General features: G+C 51.9%; 1 protein-coding gene across 2 annotated transcripts in view; it reads right to left on the bottom strand.

The window, feature by feature from the left end:
* The window catches only part of GNAL (G protein subunit alpha L), a gene marked incomplete at its 5' end in the record, with an annotated part of 122,309 nt that overhangs the window by 26,964 nt on the left and 71,246 nt on the right, over nt 1-24,099 (bottom strand). For both annotated transcript variants that reach the window (XM_081263282.1, XM_081263283.1), the window contains one exon: nt 12,856-12,953. In XM_081263282.1, coding sequence (XP_081119408.1) covers nt 12,856-12,953 — 98 coding nt within the window. The remainder of the gene's footprint in view (nt 1-12,855; nt 12,954-24,099) is intronic.

Genomic DNA, 24,099 nt, shown 5'->3' with positions numbered 1-24,099 from the left:
GCAGAATATTTCCTATCATTTCTGTACTATCATAATACACCATTACAGTTGCCAGCTTCCTCTGAAACATGAACACTGTGGTCTACAGAGAGTCAAGGGCAAAGTGCTAACTGCAGGAGGCCGAGGCAGGGGGATTGCAATTTAGCAAGACACTGGGCGACTCAGGGAGACTCTGTCTCCAAATAAAAAAGGGCTGGGGATGTGGCTCAGTGGTTAAGTACCCTGGGTTCAATCCCAGTACCCCCACTCCCCCCAAAAGTGTCAACTCTAAAATGATGTTGAACTAAGTCATTAGGTAGGAGGTATCTGAACTATTACAATGGAGATGTTTTCTTCTGTTAGCCAGCAGAGGTGGGCAAGAATCTTCCAGTTCATGCCTGCATTCTATAATATCTACCAAGTTCTGGGTTAGTAGAGGTAAATCAAACATTTAGGCAAAAGCCAGGCAAAGAGGGCACATTTCCATTAGTCCACTCACAGAGGTCGTGATCTCTCCCTGAGTTTCTTCTAATGAAAGTGCAACAGTGAGTTAGAAGATGCTTTTGCTAAAAGCACTGACTTTCTGTGTGGGCATGCAGATGCCCAATGGGTGATTAAAAGCAGGACAAAGCCTGGCATCTCTGATTGTATTTTGTAATTGTCTCCTTTATTACTTTTTTTTTTTTTTTTGGCACTGGGGATTGAACCCAGGGGTGCTTAACCACTGACCACACCCCCTGCCCTTTTTTTGTATTACATTTAGAGACAGGTCTTGTAGAGTTGCTTAGGGCCTTGCTAAATTGCTGAGGCTGGCTCTGAATTGTGATCTTCCTGCCTCAGCCTCTGGAGCTGGGATTGCAGATGTGCACCACCATGCCCGGCTTCCTTTATTACTTTATTTTTATTTTTTTAAAACACAATGCCTTTATTTTCTTTTTAATGTGGTGCTGAGATTCGAACCCGAGTCATGCCCATGCCAGGCGAGTGCTCTACCGCTGAGCCACAATCCCAGCCCCCTTTATTACTTTAAACCTCTAGTTGGGTTCCTGCTCGGCCGGTTCAGGGCTTGAGGAGTGTCATACAGGTTGATGTGCTCTAAGTTTACCTACCTTTCTCGTCCTGCCTTAAGACCCAGAACACCAGGCTAAGAGTAACCGAGGTATCTGCAAGATATGCAGAGACATCCAACTGCCAGCCTTTGTGACCTTTGGCTGTAGACCCTTGCAGCGGTGCCTGGACGTGTCCTGTCACTGCCCTAAACCTGCAGCCATTTTGGGTTCCAGGAACAGCACAGCCCCACAGACAGATGATGGAACCCCCCAAGTGGAGGCACTACCCCAGGAGAGGAACGGAGGCTGCCCAGCTCATGGGCACCTGGCTGCTCCCTCAGGTCTAGTAAGGACCTCTGCAGAGTCTCCATGCAGAACCAGACCTGAGGTGATGACCGACAGGACCATGGCGTGACCACACTACCTGGGACACGGACCCCTCTGGGCCAGCTTTTGCTTGTTACTGCTGAGCTCCTGTCAGGGCCTGCAGGCAGCGCTGTGGTGCTGGACCCCACTTGCCTTCAACATGGCCGCGCTGATCAAAGGTCCTTTCCTGCTCTCCACCACTGCTTTTTCCATGTGATTTCTGGGGTGAGTGGTCAGGCCTGAATTTTTGGGACCCCCAGAGCTGTGCCTCTGTCCTAGAACTCCAGGAGCAGAAGGGTCTCCTCAACTGAGGGACGAGGTGCCGGCCGAGCAGTCTCAATATTTTGGACGAGGGAGGCCTCTGGCAGATATCTCTTTGCAGGAACCACCTAGAAAGCGACACTAGTAGGAAATCAGAGCACATTGGAGGAGAAGTGTATTTGAGAGTAAGCTTGGGGTTAAAGAGAACTGAAAGCTAACTGAATTCCAACCAGGTGGACACGAAACTGCGAATTCCGCAACGTCGTGTGTGAACTGAAAGAAGGCAGCCCCTCGCTCATGCAGGCCTCCTGCGTCTCCTGGTCTCCCAGCTGCCACCAGGACCTTGCCTCTGCCCAGCTTCATTGCCCTGTAGCCCCTCCATCCCCTTTGGACACTTTCAAGGAAGAAGGAGATGCATGTGGTCAGGACGGGGTAGAGAGCTGTGTTCTGAGGACTTCCACACCAGGGAGCTCCCAAGAGGGGCGCCCCAGAGACCAAATAGGGTCTGCACCCCATATCCAACCCGCCAACAACTGCAAGTTGAAAATCCCATTAAAAAGGACATTGCCTCTGTCCTCAGCACACAGACACTCTCTCCCTGCCATTATTCCCTGGACAGTAGAGTATGACCCCTGCTTATAGCACGGTCTTAGGTGTCAGAAGTCATCTAGTGATGGTTTGAAGTCTACGGCAGGTTGTGTGCCGGTTACTGGCAGATACCATTCCATTTTATATAAGAACTTGAGCGTCTGTGGGTTGGTATCTGAGAGGTCTGGGAGCTGGTTCGCTGAGGATCCTTCACCCATACCAGGTTTTAGAGGAAGAACCAGAAAGAGAAACTGACCTTTGAATCAATGTTTACCTTATGCTGAGTTTCTCACGTTAGGAAATCTGAGATGTCATCAAACATGTTCAATTGAGGGTAACACAGAGTTGCCTTTTTTGGCAAAACGCTGTCAAATCCTGTCTCTCTTAGAAGAAGATATATTTAGCCACCACATGTAGCTTAGCAGAGCCTCTGTTCCTTAGCAAATTACCGCCTGCCTCAGGGAGCCAGGAGGGATCCTTCCATTCCCTCCTCACAGAGGTGATGCCCAGCTCAAGGATTTTACTCATATCAAGTAGAATGAGAAACAAGGGCACCCCTGCACCCAACTTCCTCTTGTGAGTAGCAAATGGAAATTCTGTGCTTAGATTTCCTTAGGTGAACATAATAATACAGGAGAGCTTCGACCTCAAATGTAGCTTTCTGTCGGTATCAGAGATCCTGTTGGATCTGCAGAAACAAAGGTATTGAATTCTAATCACTGATGCACATATTAGCTGAAGGAAGGACTTTCTTTCTTCCTTTTCAAATGCTTTCTTTGATAGGAAATTGTTAAAGAGTAGCTTCCTTATACCCTACACTGTTTCAAAGCTTTCATTGCATTTCTTGGTCTTGTGAACACATTCTCACTTTCTCCTGGGAAGAGAGAAGTACTTACATGATCTACTTCCCATTTTTCCAAGGCAGTCAACACTTCTGCTCTAAAGGAAGCCACATAGTAGGGTATATCAGAACCTCATTCTTTTCACTTTGTTTTGTTTTGTTTTTTGGTCCTAGGGGTGGTACCCAGAGTCTTATGTGCCAAGCATGCCTTCTACCACTGAGCCACATGTCCAGCCCTGAGAACTTTTCTTTTTTATGCCTGAATAATATTCCCTTTTACAGCTGTGCTGTATTTTCATCAGTTGATGAATACTGTTTTCCCCCATTTTTGGCTATTGTGAAGCATGCCATGGTGAACAGATAACAGATAATGTACCAGATCTGGCTAGCTTCACAGAAACATTGATTTTGTTTATAGGAGAGTGATGAATGATGGTGCAGAGAAAGGCTAAGAAGCGCAGTTGTAATATGAAAATCCAGTTGTTGACAAATTCACAGCACAGCTGCTGTGGGGCCAGAGGCTGTTCTAGCACAGGACATGGATTCACCTGAGCAGTCATTAAGGCGCACTGGCCTAGCCAGAGTGGGGAGCTCACAGTCCCTGGTCAGACCCACATGTTCACGTTGTTTGGCTGTGAGAGGAAGGAAGTGCTGCTACAGGCCCCACCATCTCATGTTGGTGAGCCTTCCCTGCGTCAGGCCCTGCGTGGGGAGCGAGTCCCGAGCCTGTGGAAACAACCTGTCAATCACCTGCTCGAGTCTGAGATTTTAAGACATACATATGTTCACTATAGGATCACATCTCGCATCTGCATTTTTACTTTTCTTTCTCCCCTCCCCCTCTTAGAGGAAAGTGTGCATGGGTGCTGGCGGTTTGGGCTCTAGCTCTGAGCAGCACCGTGGCACCCTGACAAGTCACCATCGTGGAAGGGATCAGGAAAGTCCCTACTCCTTCAGAGCACTCTGTTCACTACTGCTGGGCCTTGGTGTTGGCCAGAAAGACCCTGGAACCAGGCGGACTTAGATGATCAGACGTCTCTAGATTAATACTACCGATGTGTCCAAGAAAGCACACGATTCAGGGACTTTTCTGTGTGCCCAGGATCACTAGCCATCTCCACGGCGGCAGCCTTTCCATCACTCCAAAAAGAAACCTGGGCCCACTGGAGTGACCACTCATCCGCTCCCACCCCTCAGCCCTGTGGGACCCCTATCTGCTCTGTCCCTACTCTGTCCCACTCTGGGCATTTCACAGCAATGATTATTTTTTCCTTTGGTAGTACTGGGCAGAGCCAGGGCCTCAAGTGTGCCAGGCAAGTGCTCTGCCCCGACGGCACCCCAGCCTGGACGTTTCATATACAAGGACTCAAACAACATGTGGCCTTTCAGTCTGGCTTCCTTGACTTAGCACAGCTGTTTCATCCATCAGTAGGATGCACGCACTGAAGGACAGCAGTGTCCTTCCCTAGGTGTGTGGCTGGCTCCTTCAAGGGGTGACATGGTGCCGCTGGTGGCTAGCTGCTTTGTCACCTGTTGGCCAGCCCCAGGCACATACGTGGCTGTCCCCACTCTTCCTTGCTGGAGCACTTGTCTGTGGGTTTCCATGTGGGTGTGAGCTGGTAGGTCCTGGGTGTCCACCAGGGGTGGGGCGGGGGGTCCCTTTCTGGAACAGCCATGCTGTTGGCCACCAGCGTTCCCCCAGCAGCAGGAGGTGCTCCACAGCCACCCATGCTGCTTTCAGCTGTTTGGGTTAGAGCCGTGGAGGAGGTATGAAGTGGGGTTCTGGGTCCCTAATGCCCAAGGACACGGAGCATCTTCTCACGCGCTTAATGTATTTATACACCTCACTGGGGAGGGTCTACTAAGATGCGTCCTCTGCCATTTAAAAGGTGAGGCATTGATCTTTTTATGATTGAGTCATGAGAGTTCTGATAAGAGCTCCTACAACTCCATCACCATGCAGTAGCCTGACATGGAAAGTCAACAAGAGTCACTTCAGAATCTGGGCAAGCGGCAGCCCTCTGACAATCCACCTGGTCAATCCACCTGGGGGGCCGTGCTCGTCGTCTTTGACACTAGTGCCTGGCACCACCTGGCCAGCATTGGAAGGTCACGGAATGCCTATGAGATTTTACTCCAAAAGAGTCTCTCAAAATCTTCAGGTTTCAAATGTGAGATCCTGGCCACATCAAGTGGTAGTGTGGTGCCGTGGAGTCCTGTGACTTTGAGTTCTCCTCTGCCTGACAGGATCAAAAATTCCTTGGGGTCAGTGTGAGGACTAGTATGTTAACTCAGATCCCGTGCATGGAATAGCCTCTCCATGGTAAGTTTCAACAAATACGAGTGCTCCTCTAGGTGCACGTGAAGCTAAGAAACACAGGACACGCCTCTTAAATTATTCTGAAACTGTATATTTGATGAGCAGTCATAGTTAGTGGCTTTCCATCTGAGTTCCCTGGGCTCCTTGGAAGTGTTTCAAAGGATTCTGCAAACATTTGAAAATAACTGAAGAAACTCCTCACATATTCAAATACCTTATCGGTCTGTAATTTGGGGGGACCTCCAATTTATTAGCTGTGCTACTATGTGACATTTTTCTAGAGACTTCGGATCACATACACTTACATGTTTTCTTTCTTCCTCCTACATTTTACCATAAGCATTTCAAACACTAAACAACTTGAAATAATTTCAAAGAAAACACTTGAATACCTTTTATCTAGATTCTGCCGTTATCATTTCACTGTATTTTTTTTTTTTAAATGTGCCTGCTGAGGACGGAATCCAGGGCTCTGCATGCTAAGCACATGCTCTACCCCCAGGCCACGCCCGGCCCTGCTGGTTCTCTGTAGGACGCAGGCACTGAAGGACAGCAGTTTCCCCCCCTAGGAGCAAGACCTAGAAGGGACAGAGGTGCACAGCCTGCTCCTCTAACACCAGAAGGGCTGGAGCTCCCCAGGTAGGCCAGCTGCCCTCTTCCCAGGGGAAATCGCAGCCCACTCCAGTGCCGTAAATAGAGTACTGATGGGATTTCACATTCATGCTATAGGACTGCGAAGAGTTGTTCACGATGGTTAAAAACTCAACTTGGAAGAAAATTTATAATGATTCTCTTTTTCACATTTCAGCATAATTTAACTGAAAACATTCTTTGTGGCTACAAGGAAAACAAAAATAAAATTATTTTTCTGCTACCGCTTGCAACCAGCCATCCACACGTGCCAGAATACTTCCACACAGCCCCCTGCCCAGCAGGAATGAAGCGGTGTCCAACCTGGCAAAGGCTCCGCTCTCACCTCTGATCACTGGATTTCAATTTTGTTCCTATTAAAATTGGCTAAAGAGGTCTTCTTGTTTACGTGCAATGAGAAAAAGTGTAAACAGAGCATCCGAGATACCCTATATTCACTCCGATCCACTTGGACATATTTGTTCCAATAAAATACCACTCTGTGTTGGCACTTGCTGTGCATTTTGAAATGCACAGTGTGGCCACCACACCCTGCAGAGGGGCCCCAGCAGCACCCGGAGGCTGAAAGGCACTGAAAGGATGCTTTCTTTTGTTTGTTTTATTTTACTATATAAAACATGATGTTCACAGCTTTTTGCATGAATCTAGCAACATACAACAAATGGTAAACACCGTCAGAAGCTTGGTAAGATGTGCAAGGAAGAGGCTGAGGATTGAACTAGGCAACAAACGGGGTGGATTACACTCTTCAATCAAGGCAGTGTTTGTTCTGGGATATTGTATTTTATTTTTGGTACTGAAGATTCATCCCAGGGGACTCTACCACTGAACTACACTCCCAGCCATTTTTTATTTTTATTTCGAGACAGAGTCTTGCTAAGCTGCCTAGGGCCTTGCTAAGTCACTGAGGCTGGCCTTGAACTTGGGATCCTCCTGCCTCAGTCTCTCGAGTTGCTGGAATTACAGGTGTGCACCACTTCACCTGGCTCAATCTGAGGTATTTAAAACCACTTTTTACACAAAAACATTTGTGGTAAGTGGTGTCAAGAATTTCTTCTGCATGTTGGAGTTTTCAAATGAGGGCAGAAGAGATGAATACTCGATGCAGGACTTACCTCTGAGATACCCCGTTCACCTGCTCTGCTTCGGCTGCTACCTTTGCTATTCATAAGTACAATGACAAAAAGACTAATTGTACTGCCTATAAGCAGTTCCAATTTTTTCAGATACAGAAAGTCTTGAAATAATGGGTAGAAATAAAGGCCAAAATAAGTGCCAAGAGGAATATGTATGTGTACCCAGGTAGTTGTTATGAAATTAATGAATTTAGTGTATACTGCAAAATATGTATTTAAAATTACAGTTTCTTTTATTTTAAAATAACCAGCAAAAAATATTTTTGAAGCTGAAATTTCATTGGTGTTAATGATTTCCAGATTGTCCTGGAAGCCTAGTATTCCAGGACTTGCCAGCCCTCCGGCTGGAGTTGAGGCCACAGTGAACATGGTTATGGAGACTCCTGACAAGTGACAGGGACAGACCTGGGACTGTAGCCGAAGAGTAACCTGATCTTCTTCCCTGCTCTTTTCTTTTTTTCTGGAATATTCTCTCTGCAAGTATTCAAAACCAATTATTCAAATGGATGTGCTCCTGAGCAAGCTTACGTAGCTGAACAAAGCCCACGAACCTACCCAGAGCCGAGGCATTCAGAGTTACATCAAGCAAAGCCTGACTTTATGAAGCTATTCTGAAGATCCACGTTTTCTGGTTTTTCTCTCTCCTAAAATAGCTGTTTCCATGGCTACGTGATCACTCATTATTACACTCAGAGGAAGTGCATCTTGGGGGTAATTCAGTAGACTGGGTTATGATTTTCCCAGCAGGACCTGGGAAATTCTGCATCAAATATGATCTCTGTTAATTTGCACTGCTTACGGCTTCAAAGACGCTCATTTTTACTGAAAGTACGAAATTTCAGATTCAGCCACATGATGATGGTTTCCACAGTCCTCTTGTGGCGGTCCCGGGGCTGGACGGAGCAGCTGGCTGGCTCTGTCCAACCACAGTCCCAGCTCAGAGACACTGCCTGGGTCAGGAGGGCCCAGCAACCTGGCCAGGGGCTGGTGTGAAGGACAGAGTCAGAAGTGAAGTGGCCCAGCCCCAGCAAAACCCATCTCCCTTGCCCCCCTGGGAAGGGAGGACTGGACAGGGAAGGACAGAACCACTTCTCGACAGCCACTGAGTCACCCACAGCCTCCTTGCACACGCAGCAGCCAGTGAAGACCTCAACAGCCTTTGACATCTGTGCTTTATGTGGCTTGGAGTCCCTGGGTGGTTGCCACCCACAGGCCTGGGGCCTGGTGCTGGGCGCTGCTGGTTAGCCTGTCTGAAGAGCAGGCCTCAGAGGCAGGCACACCCTCCCTGCCATGGGGAAGAGCACCCTGGGGAACAGGAGGCCAGAGTGCGAGGCTAGCTTCGCTGAGTCCTCAACAAGATGCGCCAGGCCCAACGAGACCACTGTGTTCCCGACACGCCCCTGCCTGGGCTCCCCCTCCTCCTGCCATCTTTCTTGTTAAAACTGAGATATAATTCACATAAGATAGGACACAATGCACCTCATAACCCCACACCCACCGCTTTGAAGCCTACAAGTCTGGTTTTAGGATATTCGCAAGGTCCTAGTTCGAGAACACGCCTGCTATCCCAGAGACCACAGGCACTCAGCTTCCCCTCCCAGTCCATGCACCACGACTCTCCCTCTGCCTCCGAGGAGGTGCCTCTGTGGACACTTCACACCCAGAGTCATCTACAAGTGGCCCTGGTGTTGCCTTCTGCACTCAGCACAGTGTTTTCAAGGCTCATCCATTCTGCAGAAGGTTTATCAGCACTTCATTCCTTTTTTGTTGGTGAATAATATTCCACGGTGTGGAATTTCATATGCGGTTTTTGTCCACCAGTCAGTTGATGGGTATGTGGGTTGTCTCCACTTCTGGCTGTGATGGATGAGCCAAGAACATGTGCCTTCGAGTTTCTGTGTCAGTGTCTGTTTTTAGTTCTCTTTGGTGTCCACCTAAGGGAGCACTGCTGGATGCACAGGCAAACTGCCAGATTCTCCCGGGTGCCTAGCCGACGGCTTCGCCTCCCTAGCCTGAACAGGATCCTGACATCACCCAGCATCTGCTGTTCCTCAAGAGTCCCCAGGAAGCTGCGCCACAGGAGGCATGACCTCACCAGCCTCGGTACTGGCCCCTTTCTGGTGTGTCTGCAGGTTTGGAGTGCAGTGCAGGCCTGTGGGGGACACAGCGCCAGCCCGCGAGGGACACACAGCGACTCAGTCACCCCAAGGTGCAGATCGGGTCTGCCCCAGAGCCACTTAGATGAGGGGAAGAAGGTGCGTGGAGGCTGTGTGGGGAGGATGAGCAAGTGCAGAGGCCCGCGCACTTCTGGAGGCTGCGGTCAGCACTGCCCGCTAGCAGTGCACAACTCGGGACTCTGCCAGTCCAGCTGCAGCCACATGGACAATGTTTCCATCAATGCCAGACGCAGGCAGGAGTGGCCCCGAGGTGACAACGGAAAAACAGTCTCCATGTCAGTGACCTGGCTGCTGCCTGGTGTCCCAGCACAGTGCGGGCCTCGCGATGGCGGTGGGACGACCTGCCAGGCACCCCTGGGGGCTTGTGTGTCCACCACACCGTGCTCTGCTGTCATTGCTTTGGAGCACAGTCTCACAGAGAAGGACATCTCGGTAACATGGTAGGCCATGTGCGGACGGCCCCCTCCGAGCACCCTGAGCCCATCATGCCTCCCAGTCGCACGGTTTTCTCTTGTGCTTGATTTAACCTCAGCTGTGTTGAGCACCATGTGCCTGGAGCTGTTCTGCCCATCTCGAACACAGCCCAGGGTGTAGAAGGCCAGGCAGTCGGGTTGCGAGAGTGCACCCCAGGACATTTGCACAGTGGTGAGATTGCCAACAGGCGGTTCTCAGCACTGTGGCCAGGTGACCCACGACTGCATTTCAAGGTGCGTGCACTGAGCACTGGCTTCAGCAGAAGACCCAGCCCGGAGCCGGGCTTCAGAGCTGAAGGAGACTCGTTCCCGGGGATCAGAGCCTGATGGGCTGGACAGCAGGCGTGAGGATCGTGGCCCCAGGCTGCGGGGAGCTCCGTCCCTCTGCTGATCTGACTGGCACCTCCCTCCTCTGACCCAGTGGAGGAGGTGGGAGATGGACACAGTTTCTATTTGAACATTTCGTTTGGCAACTTGAAGGATTTGGCAGCTACACATGGGTCTGGCGGAGTGACTGAAATGCCACAGGCTTCTGAGCTCTTCCTCCCTCAACCCCAGAACCGAGCACAGAGGAGAATCAAGGCAATTATCAAGAGAGAAGGTTCTGGACCATCGTGATTCCCTCGTGCATTAACAGGGATAAGACGAGGGAAGGCGGAGAAGTGAGGAGTAATCCAGGATCCCCAGGTCTTGGTGTGGGGCTGGTGCCCGTGGTTCTGCCCAGCTGGGGACAGAGGCCAGGACAGAGGCTCGGGCTGACCGTGTTTTATTCCTGACAAGCCTGGAAGGTCTCGGCCTGAGGCCGGGAGCCTCACTTGCAAGGCCTCCTCTATCCGTGGCTTCCTGTGGTATGAAAGGCCAGAACTGAGAAAGTGAGGTGGCATCTGTGACGGGGCAGCCGTGACCCCACGGCCCTCAGTTTCTGACCCCTGGGCCTCGGTTTCTGTGCTGGTGACACATGAGCGAGAGGCAGAGCTTCTCTGGGGCTTCCTCTGTGCTGGGCACTCTTGAGGGCTTTGATAGCTACTGACTGAATCCTACCAGGGCCAACTGGGCACAGACGCCATGGTCTCTCCCACTGAAATAACCTGCTCCAAGCCCCGCGTGGCACCCCCGGGAGCCAGGGCTGAACCCGGTTGTCACACTCAACCTTATATTTTCATTTTCTATTTAAAGTTGAATCATCGATTGTACCACCGTGGTGATGCACGAATAAGTAGTCTGTTTATTTTCCTGTGTGTGTTTAAAAAGAGATTCCAGTGTGGGACTGAGTGGCACTCTGATTTCCCCGCCAGTCTGTGCTCAGGGCCCACGGGCACAGGCGGACAAAGCACCTCGGAGGCAGTGCACAGGGTGAGTGTCCCCATGGTGACAGGCTGAGCCAGTCATGCCCTTGTCCGCCCCCCTGGGCCTTAGCACCCGGTTCTGCCATGGCTTCTAAACGATTGGAAGGAACTACCGCCTGAGCCAAGCCTCTGCTGACCCCCATGACATCTCAAGCTGCCCTCGAGCTCTGCAGCAAACCTCCCACAGCAGCACAGGAGGTGAGACCCAGTGGGCAGCTGCTGGTCGTGGGCAGAGCCCCATCAGTGGATGGATTAATATTCTATGGGGAAGGAGTCAGCTTTCAGGGAGTTCAGCCCCTTCTCACTTCTGCTTGCTTTTCTTTCTGCCACGAGGCCCTTGATGGCACAGACCAGATGCCATTGCTTCATCTGGTGATTTCTAGCCTCCAGAACCATAAACCAAAACAAACCTCTTTCCTTTATAAGTTACCCAGTCTCAGGTATTCTGTTACAGCAACAGAATGGATGATTCTCTCTGAGCTTCAGGCTCCTATAACAATGGCCTGCTTGAGGTCTCCACTCTTCATCCCTTTGGCATCTCAAACTTAAAATGCCCAAATCAGAGATCCCTATCCCCCCACCATCCCACAGACTAAATCTCCCAGGCTTCCCCATCTCAGAAAATGGCACTGTGCTGCCCAAAACCCTTTCCTCGTTTCTGCCTCTCGGCTCCCAGTGTGCAATTCCACAGTTGCCCTGACCCGAGCCACTCCATGGGCTCTGCCTCCTCCATTTTATTCTCCCCTATCCAGTCAAAGCCACTCATTGCACTGAAAGAAAACCCAAGTTCCTCGACATGGCCTCAGCCCTGAGGGCCTGGCCCTGGCCCACCTCTCACTTCAGGTGGACACTCTTCCTTTCCCATCCATGCTGCTGCCTCCAGCGCCCACTCCTGCCATGACCCTTCACAGCGCTTGTAGGCAAGACCTTGCTGGGTGCCTCATGCCCACCCCAATGGTGCCTGCACCTCTGCAGGGAGGAGGGTGCGGTGGCCACAGGCCTGCTTGTTCCTGGGGATCAGCACTCACGGTGCAGGTTCCTGAGGGCCAGTCCCAGGGCTTAGGCTGAGAGGCTCTGAGCTCTTTGCTGTCCAAAGGGCCAAATGAAACAAGTGGCATGTCCCCTATTTGTTATCAGAGCAGCAGACACTTCTAGAACTTCTCGTTATTGGACACTCTCCTGGGGAGCCTCACTATCTAACAGTAACAGAATGTATCTAAAAACAGCACAAGAAATAGAACATAAACATTTAGGGAAAAGTAAGGAGTCCACCTGGCATCAGGCGCCGTCTCATTACTGTTTTCCCCTCATGTGCTTATTATGTCAGTTACCACCTGGATCACTAACGAGATGACCGCGTCACTTTAAGGGTCTGGCCTTGATCATGGGTGTTGGTATTATTTTAAAATTTAATTTGGAGAAACCCCTGCTCCAAAATGAAAACATAATGAGCCACTGGCTTACGTCAATTACACTTTACAAACATGCCTGCGACTCCGTACAGAAGGGAAGAAGGGACAGAGTTGACCACACCATGAGGCGGAGCCAGCACAGCTTTCTGCTTCTGCTGGGCCTTCTGCTCCCTCTGCCAGACACACCCCTCGACGATGACCACGAGGTTGCCCCTGGACCGCCCGCCCCAGCTCCCGCCGCAGCCCCGGCACTTACTACTGTGCGCAGTCGATGAGCTGGTACTCGTTGGACCTCTCGAAGCAAGCCTTGACGCCCTCATCATCCCAGAGCTTCTTCACGTGGTCGAAGAACTCCTGGGAGAGAGAGCCGCAGGTGAGAAGGCGCCCACTGCCCGCCTCCAACGCCAAGGGCAAAGGGAGCTGCTCACAGCAAAGCACAGGGGCTACCTCATGACAAATCCGCCCCCCCGCCATGCTGCCAACGTCTGTGGTTCCAGAATGTTCCCCCAGATGGAATCCAGAAGCACAAAATGCTGTCATTATCTAAAGTTCCCGGCACTCAGGATGAAGGAGGTGAGCAGCCACCTCAGCGTGGACACAGGCTCAGCTTCTCCTTCAGCCCTTCCCTGTGAGCTGCCAGCACAATGGACCCGGTCCACTTAGGGTAAAATCTGGCCACTAGGTCCATAAAACTGAAACCTTTAAATTTACCCTTTTTGGTGATAATACATGTGTGTGTGTGTGTGTGTGTGTGTGTGTGATTTTCCATTCACCCCAGAGCCAGGAGGGCCATGCTGATCTCACCCACCAAGGCAAGCCAGACCCCCTGAAAGCAGAGTGTTTCTTATCTGGAGGTGGGGGCCCACTTGTTTAGTCCCCTCCCAAGTTACCCAGGCTGAATTAACCAGAGCCGGGGTGCAACTGAACACGTTAGGTGCACCCTTCCCACCCTGGCATCTGACCCCTGCTGGGACCCCAGGAAGCACAGGACCACCTATGGTCTGTGTGCAGGGGTTGAGGCTGCAGCCTTTCCTGCCTCCACCTCCAGCAGACGGCCAAGAATCAATCCTAAGTTCCCTGGGGGACAATAAGGGTTTGCTACATGTTCTTAGCCACAGTTCCATTCAAGAGTGGGTCCAGGTATTGTGAGGCATCCTACTACTTAGGAGGGGAGGAGGAGGGGGAGGAGGGGAGGAGGAGGAATGAGGGGAAGATGAGGAGGAGGGGGGAGGAGAGGGGAGTAGGAGGGGGAGGAGGGGAAGGAGGAGGAGAAAGAGGAGGAGGAAGAATGAGGGGAAGATGAGGAGGAGGAGGGGGAGGAGTAATAGGGGGAGGAGGGGGAGAAGGAGGAGAAAGAGGAGGAGGGGGAATGAGGGGAAGATGTGGAGGAGGGGGAAAGGAGGGGAGGGGGAGGAAGGGGGAGGAGGGGGGAAGGAGGGGAGGGAGAGGAAGGGGGAGGAGGGGGGAGAAGGAGGAGATAAAGGAGGGCGAGGGGAGGGGAGAAGAAGTAGTAGTAGTAGAAGAAGAAGAAACCAAAAGGATGGTATGAAATCAAGAATAAGACCCTGGGTTTGAGCCTTAATGGCTTCCGATATCTCCAACTCTCACTTCCTAGAATGAAGAGCCATCTTTTGGGTTAGGAGCTGTATCTCTCTACCTGTCTATCAGGTCACCACCAGCAAATCCAAAGTCCCCACAGTTGAAAGAGGAAGAGCTGATCTCTGCCAGAGCCCCTGCTTATATCTTGTCTCCCTAGGCTTAGGCTTCCCTTCTGGAACGTTCCTCTGCTGTTTCCCTTATTTCAGGAAAGGCATTTGTAGCTTCCTTACAAATCCTCCCCCCCCCCCCCACACACAGACACACACAGCAGCCACTGGCTGGGAAGAGGGTCCTGGAAGAGACCCAGAACCCTGCATCACAGTAACAGGCACCTCCAGTCACCAGCGTTGGGTCACCTGAGTTCTCTCCACGTGGTGGACTACAGATAAATGACCACTGGACCTCAACGTAGGAACCACAGTACACACAGCTAGAAGTCCACACAAGGATGGTCCACTATGATAGGTTTCCAAATGGCGATAAAAACAAATGTCCACGGTAGGAGCGAGCAGCCAAACCCGGTCAGTAAGAAGAGACCGGCCCCTTCGTCTGGTTTCCAGGCATCCGGATAGGCCAAGAGGAGGGACAGGGGCACTTGCAAACCAGCGACCGGCTCTCCCGGGTCCCCAGCTGCTCAACTGGGCCTCGGTGGGTTGCCCCTGCCCACTGGCCAGTCGAGTGACCGTCTATGGGGAGGGCCTGGACCTGAAGGTAGGGGCAGGGGCTGGAGGGGATGAGAAGCCCCCCGAAGGTCAGTGCTGTGACCCCGCCACACGCGGCCCTCCTCCCGGGCAGTGGATGAACTGCCCTCTGACCAGGTCCAGGCGTGTTGACCCCTTAAACAGGGGGCGGCCACTGCAGGCAGCGCTGGCCTGGCTGGAGGTGGCCCGGGTGTGGCCGGCTAGCATGGAGGCAGGGCTCCCAGCCAGGTAACTAGGAGCCAGCGAGGGAACACCAGGCTGCCGTTTCCTTCCCAGCAGAGCCCTCCTACCCACCCCTCTCCCTACCCCTCTCCCCAGAACTTGTAGCCCCTTCTCCAGGACTTCTCTCCCTTGTTAAGGTGGCACAGAAGCTCGGAATCACACTGGCTCTTTGGGGGGTGCCATTTCCTTTCTGTGATGCCTCTGCATACAAAAAATCAAAGCTGTCACTAAGGGCTGGGGTGGGGGAGCACATGATGTGTGTGTGGGGGGTGGAGAGAGACGCTGTGTGTGTATGTGTGTAATGTGGGGGCCCTTGGTTTGATCGCAACACCCCCCACACCCCTCTCTCTCCACCAACACACACACACACACCCCATCTCTCTCCACCAACACACATACCCCATCTCTCTCCACCAACACACACTCACACACACACCATCTCTCTCCACCAACACACACACACACCATCTCTCTCCACCAACACACACTCACACACACACCATCTCTCTCCACCAACACACACTCACACACACACCATCTCTCTCCACCAACACACACACACACACCATCTCTATCCACCAACACACACACACACACGCACCATCTCTCTCCATCAACACACACACACACACACCATCTCTCTCCACCAACACACACTCACACACACACCATCTCTCTCCACCAACACACACACACACACACCTATCTCTCTCCACCAACACACACACACACCATCTCTCTCCACCAACACACACACACACTCCCCATCTCTTTCCACCAACACACACACACACCATCTCTCTCCACCAACACACACACACACTCCCCATCTCTTTCCACCAACACACATACCCCATCTCTCTCCACCAACACACACTCACATACCTATCTCTCTCCACCAACACACACACACACACACACACACACCATCTCTCTCCACCAACACACACACACACCATCTCTCTCCACCAAAACACACTCACACACACACCATCTCTCTCCACCAACACACACACACACCTATCTCTCTCCACCAACACACACATACACTCCCCATCTCTCTCCACCAACACACACTCACACACACACCATCTCTCTCCACCAACACACACACACACACACACACCTATCTCTCTCCACCCCCCCCCACACACCATCTCTCTCCACCAACATACACACACACCCATCTCTCTCCACCAACATACACACACACCCATCTCTCTCCACCAACACACACACACTAACTTGTGGAGACTGGCCTTGAACTTGTGATCTTCTTCCTTCATCCTCCCGAATCCCTGACTACAGGGGAATGCCACCTTGCCCAGTTTAAAATTAGGTAGTTTTAAATTCTCCAGCTTTGTTTTTCTGTTCTAACATTGTTTTAGCTATTGTAAGGTCTTTTTAATTTTCACATACACTTTAGAATTACCTTGTCAGCTTCCATAAAAAAGCCTGCTGGTATTTTGATTGGGATCACATTGACTCTCTAGGTCATTTTGGGGAGAATTGTCATCTGAATCATGAATCTTATAATCCATGAACATGGTGTGTCTATGTATGTCTTATTTAAATCTCCCAATAGTGTTTTGTACTTTTCAATGTATAGATACTTTAGATCTTTTGTTACTAAGGCCAGGTGCAATGGGACACACTTGTAATCCCAGAGATTTGAGAGGCTGAGACAGGAGGATCACAAGTTCAAGGCCAGCCTGGCCAACTTAGGCCCTGTCTCAAAATTAAACAGGCTGAGAATGTAGCTCAGAGGTAGAGCATCCCTGGGTTCAACCCCACTACTGCAAGAAAAAAAAGTCTTCCTAAGAAAACTTTTTGGGGTGTTTTTTTGAATGTCCATGTTTTAAAAATGTTACTTTTAGACGTTTTCTTGGCTGGTACATAGAAACAGTGATCCCTGTGTTTGGTCTTGTCTTTTGTAAACTGCTAAGTTTACCCATAGTTCTAGTATTTCCAAAGGCATTTTCATCCTGGGGCAGAATTAGAATTCCACGGGGCTCTGAAGTATGGGGGGCTCACCGAGGGACCCCTCAGCACCACAGCCAGCTCTCCTAGTCTTTGTGACTCTTACACTTCATTTTTAAAGATTCCCAGAGCTTCTATCTTTTGTTCCCAAGCTGTAAGCTCACACACAACCATGATAAGTCTAAAGTTTCAGTGATCAGATCCATGAGCCACAGTGGAGAATTAAGTCTACCCTGTTGTTATGGGAACATATAATTTTCCTTAAGTTATCTTTTTTCCACAAAATTATTTTTTTTTTAGCTTTTGAGACTTTTCTTTTTGCAATACTCCCACTCTTACCCCTAAGATCCTCTCTGTAACATCCTAATTCTCTGAGAAAATTGTGCAATCACAGCATGCCAAAGACACTCAGTAGAGAAACTTATTTGTGTGGGAATAGAAATACAATAATTAGATATTTTCATTAGGGGAAGAGACTCCAAGAATCACGACTTTAGACTTTGCTCCCAGACAAGGTGCTAAGTTATCTGACAAAACCCCCAGAGCATCAAGCTGGGATTACATAACATTTTAAGGTATTATTCTCCTCCTCAGTCTTCTCAGTCACTGTGGGTCTTTCTGCTTTGTGCGCTGCAAGGCAGAATGGAGAAAGGGGGTTCTCTCCTTTGGGGAGTGAGGTTGAATTCAAAGAGAAGGTTGGCATCAGCGGGTTTGTGTTCCTGCTGAGAAGCACAGGGTCGAATGGGGGGGGAGTCATAAAATAGTATGGGAGTGGACTTTGGTGTCTGAGGGCTCCGTTCAGTCCCAGCTGCTGGGGGGGGGTTCTTTGTGACTTTGGAAACTCAGTTTCCCCTCCTGTCTGGGGACAACATGGAAAAGACAGTTTATCTGGCAGGTGGTGCAGTAGCAGGCTGAGCAGGTCACTACTCACAGAACTCCGGGTAGATGGGGGCGACAGGCAGTGGGCACAGAAGTTGAAGGGAGAGCAGAGGTCAGCAGGGGCTCAGACTTAGGCCCTCTGCACCCTGGGCACGGGGACGCTCCAGGAACATGGCCTTGCCTCTCTGGTAGCGTGTGGCAAGGCCCACATTCCAGCAGCCTGAGAGGACATGCAGAGAAGAGGCTGGAGCCCTGTGGCCCGGGGATGGACCACCTGCAGGGCGTCTGTGTGAGGGACAGAGGGGCGAGAGCGCTGCCCTTGGCTGGACTCCCACTGCCTCCTGCAGACTGCTGTGCTGGCCATGCCTCAGACCCTTCTGGAAGGACTTGGGCACTAGAGCCAGGCCAGGAGCGAGGACCAGACGAAGCCTGTCAACGGGAGGGTGGCAGAGTCCCTTGTGCAGATTGCAGGGACTTTGGGATGGCCTGGAGGGCCCTTGCTGTAAACTGAGTCTCCAGGCCCTCCTCACAAAAAGGGACGCCCAGGCCCCTGGAGACCCTGGCTGAGCTTCCAAAGGTGGTGACAGGCTGGGACCCATCCAGCCCTGCCCAGCCCGCTGTGACCTCCAGCTCACACCTGCCAGTCACCCTACTGGGAAAGGCCAGGGGACCCTGTGGAGCAGTCGGGTGGAGCCAGGAGGGACAGTGTGGGCATAGGCCATGATCTCTGTCTGCCAGTGGACAGGCCACACCCTAAGAGCCAGCAGGCAGCATCCTCACGGGAGGTATCCTCATGGGAGGTATCCTCATGGGAGGGCTGAGAGCAGGTAGGCACACGACCCCATCGGCTGTGTGGGCCTCACTGTGCCCAGGAGACCTGACACAGGCTCCTGTGGGAGGACAGGCTCGACCCTGAACTCGGAGCTCCAGAAGTTGGTCTGTGGTGGGCCAGCTCCCTTGCCCTGGGCCCAGGACGAGGCAGAACGTCCTGGTGCAGGGTGTGGGGAGGACACCTGCTCAGCTCAAGGCAGCCAGGAAGCAGAGCAGAGCCAGGGACAAGACCTGCGCTCCTCCAGAGCTCGATGCCCGTGACCTTCCTCCTCCAGCCACACCACCCCTCCAGTGGACAACCCTGAGGAGGCGAAGCTCCCTGGTCTGGTCACCTCGCCTCTGAATGCCCCTGCACTGCCCGACACAGGAGCTTTGGGGGGACGCCTCGGATCCAAACCCTAACAATGAGGATTTTTGGAAAATCTGCGCATGGATGGGAAGTCATGGGGGCTGTGATGAAGAGGATCCGACCTCTGCCTTGGGGACAGGAACGCAGGGTGCAGCACAGGCCAGTCTGCAAGGCGCACCTAGGGAGCACAGGGGAGATGGGCTTGGAAAGAGGCCGCCGGGCTCCTGGCTGGATGATCAGAGGTGCCCGGAGGGACTGGACCTGGGTGGGTTGGGGCTAAAGACTGGGTGAATTTGGGGGAAGGGTCTTTGTGTGGCTGATGGTTTAAGTCCTATGCTGAAAGAAGGCACTGGGGGTGAATCAGGAAGAAGGGACAGTGGGACCCTGAGACCCTGGGACGTGGAGCGTGGGTCGGAGGAGAAGACTTAGGAGAAGACACCGAATGTCCCACGAAGCCAGAGCCCACGTGGGGCGGGGCCACAGCGAGGTGGGATCCCACACACCACAGGTCACAGTGGGGCACACAAGGACACCTCCTTCAGTCAGCGACTCCAGTCTGAAACCAAGGGAGACTCCGGGGCCCGCATGGCATACAAGCCCCTCACAGAAGACGGGACTCTACTCGTCCACATTCTAGGGCCAGACGACGAAATGGGCAGCAGCAGTGGGGGCTGGGCAAGGCACAGAAGCACGAGCTTTGGCTCCTCGCCTGTTTTGCTAACTTGACTCTTACTATCAAGAAAATGCCATTTTCTTGTCAGGCGATCTGCAGAGAGTGGACGGACGAAGGCGTCTGACAAATTACAGGAAATAGGAATGTTGTTCTTGTCATCTTTGTCTGAAACTAGATTTTATTCCTACCACAAGGAAAATGGCCCTAACCTTTCAGGGAAGCAGGTGGCCAAGTTCGCATTTGAGAAAACAGAAGCTTCAACAGGGCTGTGCGTCTCGTTGGTGGTGGCTAAGACTGTCCCGAGGACCTGGGGGCACTGCTTACCCTGTGACCACATGGGGTTTCCCCCAAAGAGCCTTCTACTCACAGATGGCAGAAAGCTCCCCACATCCCCACTGGGGTGGACCTGAACTCCCTGCGGCCAGGGCTGACCTCTGGCTCCCCCAACCTGCTCTGCTGCAGCCCCAGCATCTCAGCGGAGGGTGCCATGGTTTTTCCAGTGGCTCAGGCCAAACCATGAAGCCGGCCTGGACGCTCCTCCTCCTGTCATGTTGGACGTGTCTCCTTTCCATACTTGGAAACCTCCAGACACGTCACATGCCCTACCTGGTCTCTTCACCTCCACCAGTGTGGGCTGGCCCAGTCCCTCCCCTGGCTTCAGCTTCGGGGGGGGGCCCTTGTCACCGAGGACCCTTCATCTTTGTCCCTTCCCCACTTCCTGTCCAACCTGGCCACTTCCTCATCCTCCTGGCTCCCTGCTCCAGCCACAGAGGGCACCTCCTCCTTTCCTGCACCCTGGGGTGCTCCCGCCCGGGGCAAGGTCTTAGCACTTCCCCCAGGCACAGCCCCTCCTTAGCTCAGCCCCCCCCCCCCACCCTGTTCCAGGCCTGGCCTGCTCCCATTACTCATTCGCCTCGGGCGCGTCTGTTTCTAAAGCTGGGGGGGTGTCGGGGGAGCCTACCTGTGAAGTTCCGTTATCTCTGACCTCTCTGCTACACAGCAGGCCCCACCAGGGTCTTTCTCCTTTGCTCTCTGATCCTGACCCCGACAAGCACTCACCATTGTTCTGGGCACAGACCCGGGGCACAGTGGACAGCTGTCTCAGAGCGAGTGGATGGGAAGCTTTGCCGGGAGCTGTCCCTCTCTGTCCTCTGCTGAATGGCAGGGTCTGTCACCACAGAGCTGTGCTCCTGTGGTCGGACATTCACTCCACATCTCAGTTGGTGACCTGACTGGTGGGGCTGCGCGTTTTGACACTCCCTGGCCCGTTCACCAGGGCTTTTCTCCATGATGACTTAGAGACTCCTGGAGTCCCCGAGCAGAACTGGCCTCTGGAGTTCATGGGCAGCTGATGGGCGGGGGAGGGGGATGCACTCTCCTTTCCACACAGGCTGTGGCCCCCTGGGGTCTCAGCTGTGGCAGAGCCGGGAGGAGCAATGACGTTGTCAGTGCAGTGTCATTGAGGACACCTCGGGGACAGTGGCCCAGGCAGTGGGTGGCAGAGGACAGGTTCGACTTGCCCTCAGGGCCTGGGGTGACCTCTGCCAGGATTTAGCCCCTCCTCTCCACCGGCAGCACTCTGCCCCCCAGGGTGCCCATGGGGACTGGCATTCCTGCCTGCTCAATCCTTATTTTGATCTCTGCCGGGACGATCTGCAATACCTGGGTTCATCTGTCGCCTTCACACCCCCCACAGTCCATCCCAGGAGCCCAGTCCCTGGCCACTGCAGGGGTTGGCGGAACACCTACTGCCGTCACTTCATCTCTCTTCTCTCGTTCTGTCCACCAGCCCACCTCCCTTCCGACCTGTCATCCTGTCACTTATGCAAGTGTGACATAAGCACGTGGGCAGATGGACACAGCCTCACACACCGCTGTCCATCCATACCTGTGGGTTTGACATGGGTGGATTCCACAGCCACAGGGAGAATATTCTGGGGGGAAAGGGCTGCATCTGCACAAAACACGCACAGACTTTGTTCTTGTCATTGTTGCTAAACAATATGGTATGACGACTATTTATATAGGACTTGCATGGTATCAGGTAGTCTAAGCAACCCAGAGATGATTTAAAGCATCTGGGAGGATGGTGTAGGTGACGTGCAGACACTGTCTGTTTTATATAAGGGACTGAGCATCTGCAGATGCTGACATCGGGTGGGGAGTCCTGGGACTCAACCCTTCACTCTCTCTTGGCTGTGTGCAAAGATACCAGTTCACTGTGACCAAAGGCTGCGAACTTTCCGATTTCTCCCCTGTGGGCCTGTGTTATTATTACTATTTTAAATTACATGCCACATTGGGACAGACTCATTTCTCTCTGTTTTTCTTTCCTGTGATGCTGAGGTGAACCCAGGGCCTTGCATGTATCAGGCAAGCACCGAGCTACACCCCAGTCTGGATATACTGCTAAACTCAACGGGAAGCTTGTTTCTTTGACAACCCTGTCCAAAATGGTGATAGAAAAAGAATATGAAACAATCAAGTTTGGTCACACACTGTATAAGACATTTTGTAAATGGTGGGCGCAAAAGTGACCCATAAGATCACACTGCCCAGTGACGTCCGAGGTGCTTGACCTGTCCAAGTCCACTCTATGATATTCACACACAGTAGAAAATGTCTGACAACAAAATTTTCAGAATATGTCTGCATCCTCAACACTACATGATGTAATTCAAGAAAGGAAACTTTCTATACTATAAACAAAACATTTTCTTCTAACCATCAAGGAGAGTTAAAATTACGTCAGTCCATAAAAAACCAAACCAACCAAACAAACAAAAAAACCCCAAATAAACAATAGAATGATACAAATTAAAAGGTTTAAAGACATCTCTAAGCTATTCTAGTAGGAATTTATCCTCAGGGGAAAAAATCAGAGGGTTGTAAAAGCCATACACACATTCAGTATAACATAATCACAATTAAACGTCTTCAATGGGGAGTTTCTCAGTGAGTAACGGGATACTCACAAGGAATAAATAGTATGTAGCCATCAAAAGTCAGGCGGTACAGGCGTATTGAAATGACAACAGCTTTTAATATGTTTAAAAAGCAATTCTGAACAACAAGCAGATTTGAAATCAGTAGTCATGTTAGGATTCCGATTTGATTTAAAATTGTCTCCTTCAGGCGGACGGTGGGGGCTCTCCCAGATGTCTGTAGTGTCTTTCTCTGGGGGCCTGGGGCCATGAAGGTTCCAGCTTCCCGTGGGGTACTTCCCAGTGTTAAAGGCAAACCAGTCCTACTGTCCTGCTGCGCAGACTGAGGAGCCCAGCCGGCCCCCTCCCCTGTCCTTTGCTGAGCCTATCCTTCTCTCAGCAGGTGGCTTGTCTGCACAGCAATGAGGACTGCTTTACACCAATGTGAGAACTTCCTCCTCTCAGGTGACCACCTGGGTGCCTGTTAGTGACCCCAGCTTCTGTGAACCTCATAACTGGGTCCCCTGCTCTAGGCAGGAGCCAGATCTGCCGTCCTGGGAGCTCTGTCCTCACCTGGGCTGGTGAGGTGGGGATTCTTCACTGTGCACTCAGAATGGCCAGTTCCTTGGGAGGGACGGCTCTCCCTGGAGCAGAGGGTCCTCCTCCCACCCCAGGGTCTAACCCTCAGGAGGTGCCGGAGGCTGGGCAGCCGGTGTCAGCAACTCTCATAGGACGAGGGCATGGACACCCAAACAGTGCAGGGCTCGGGTTTCCAGGAAACACTTGTCTGATGGGGCCCCAGCTGGACTCTCACCAGGGCCCTGTGTTGGCTCAGTACAAAGCCTTTGAGAACATCCATTCCTCCGTTGCTCCCTTAAACCTGTGCCTGTTGGGGGGGGTCCCTGGCAAAACTGCAACATTTATAAGTGACCTTAATCTCTCCTTAACAAAGTGGAAATGTAAGAAGGCTAATTTTCCCTGACGATGGGTGCAAACGTTGTTGAGATGCCTGTTTTGTGCGTCTTTGTCACGTGTGTGCTTTTAACTGAGGGCAAATCCACAGAACATGGGACTGCCCACGTCCAGGTGGGTATGCAGTGGCACTAGTGTATGCACGATGCCTGGTGCTCACCACCTCTATGCAGTCCAGTGATATCTTCATCAGCCAGTGAAACCCTGTGCCCACTGGCCTGCCCCTCTCTAGTCCCTCTGTCCCCCAGTGCCGGCAGCCACCACCATGGAGTTTCCAATGTAGACAGTTCATATAGAAGGAAGCACACACAGCTGGGCTTTAGTATTGGGTTTCTTTCTCTCAGCACTAAGACCTGAAGGTCTATCTGGG

This window comes from Spermophilus citellus (assembly GCF_964194105.1).
Source record: "Spermophilus citellus genome assembly, chromosome: 12".
In the NCBI taxonomy this organism is placed as follows: domain Eukaryota; kingdom Metazoa; phylum Chordata; class Mammalia; order Rodentia; family Sciuridae; genus Spermophilus; species Spermophilus citellus.
Note: the sequence above shows the minus strand (reverse complement) of the source record. Positions and strands in the feature narration are given on the sequence as shown.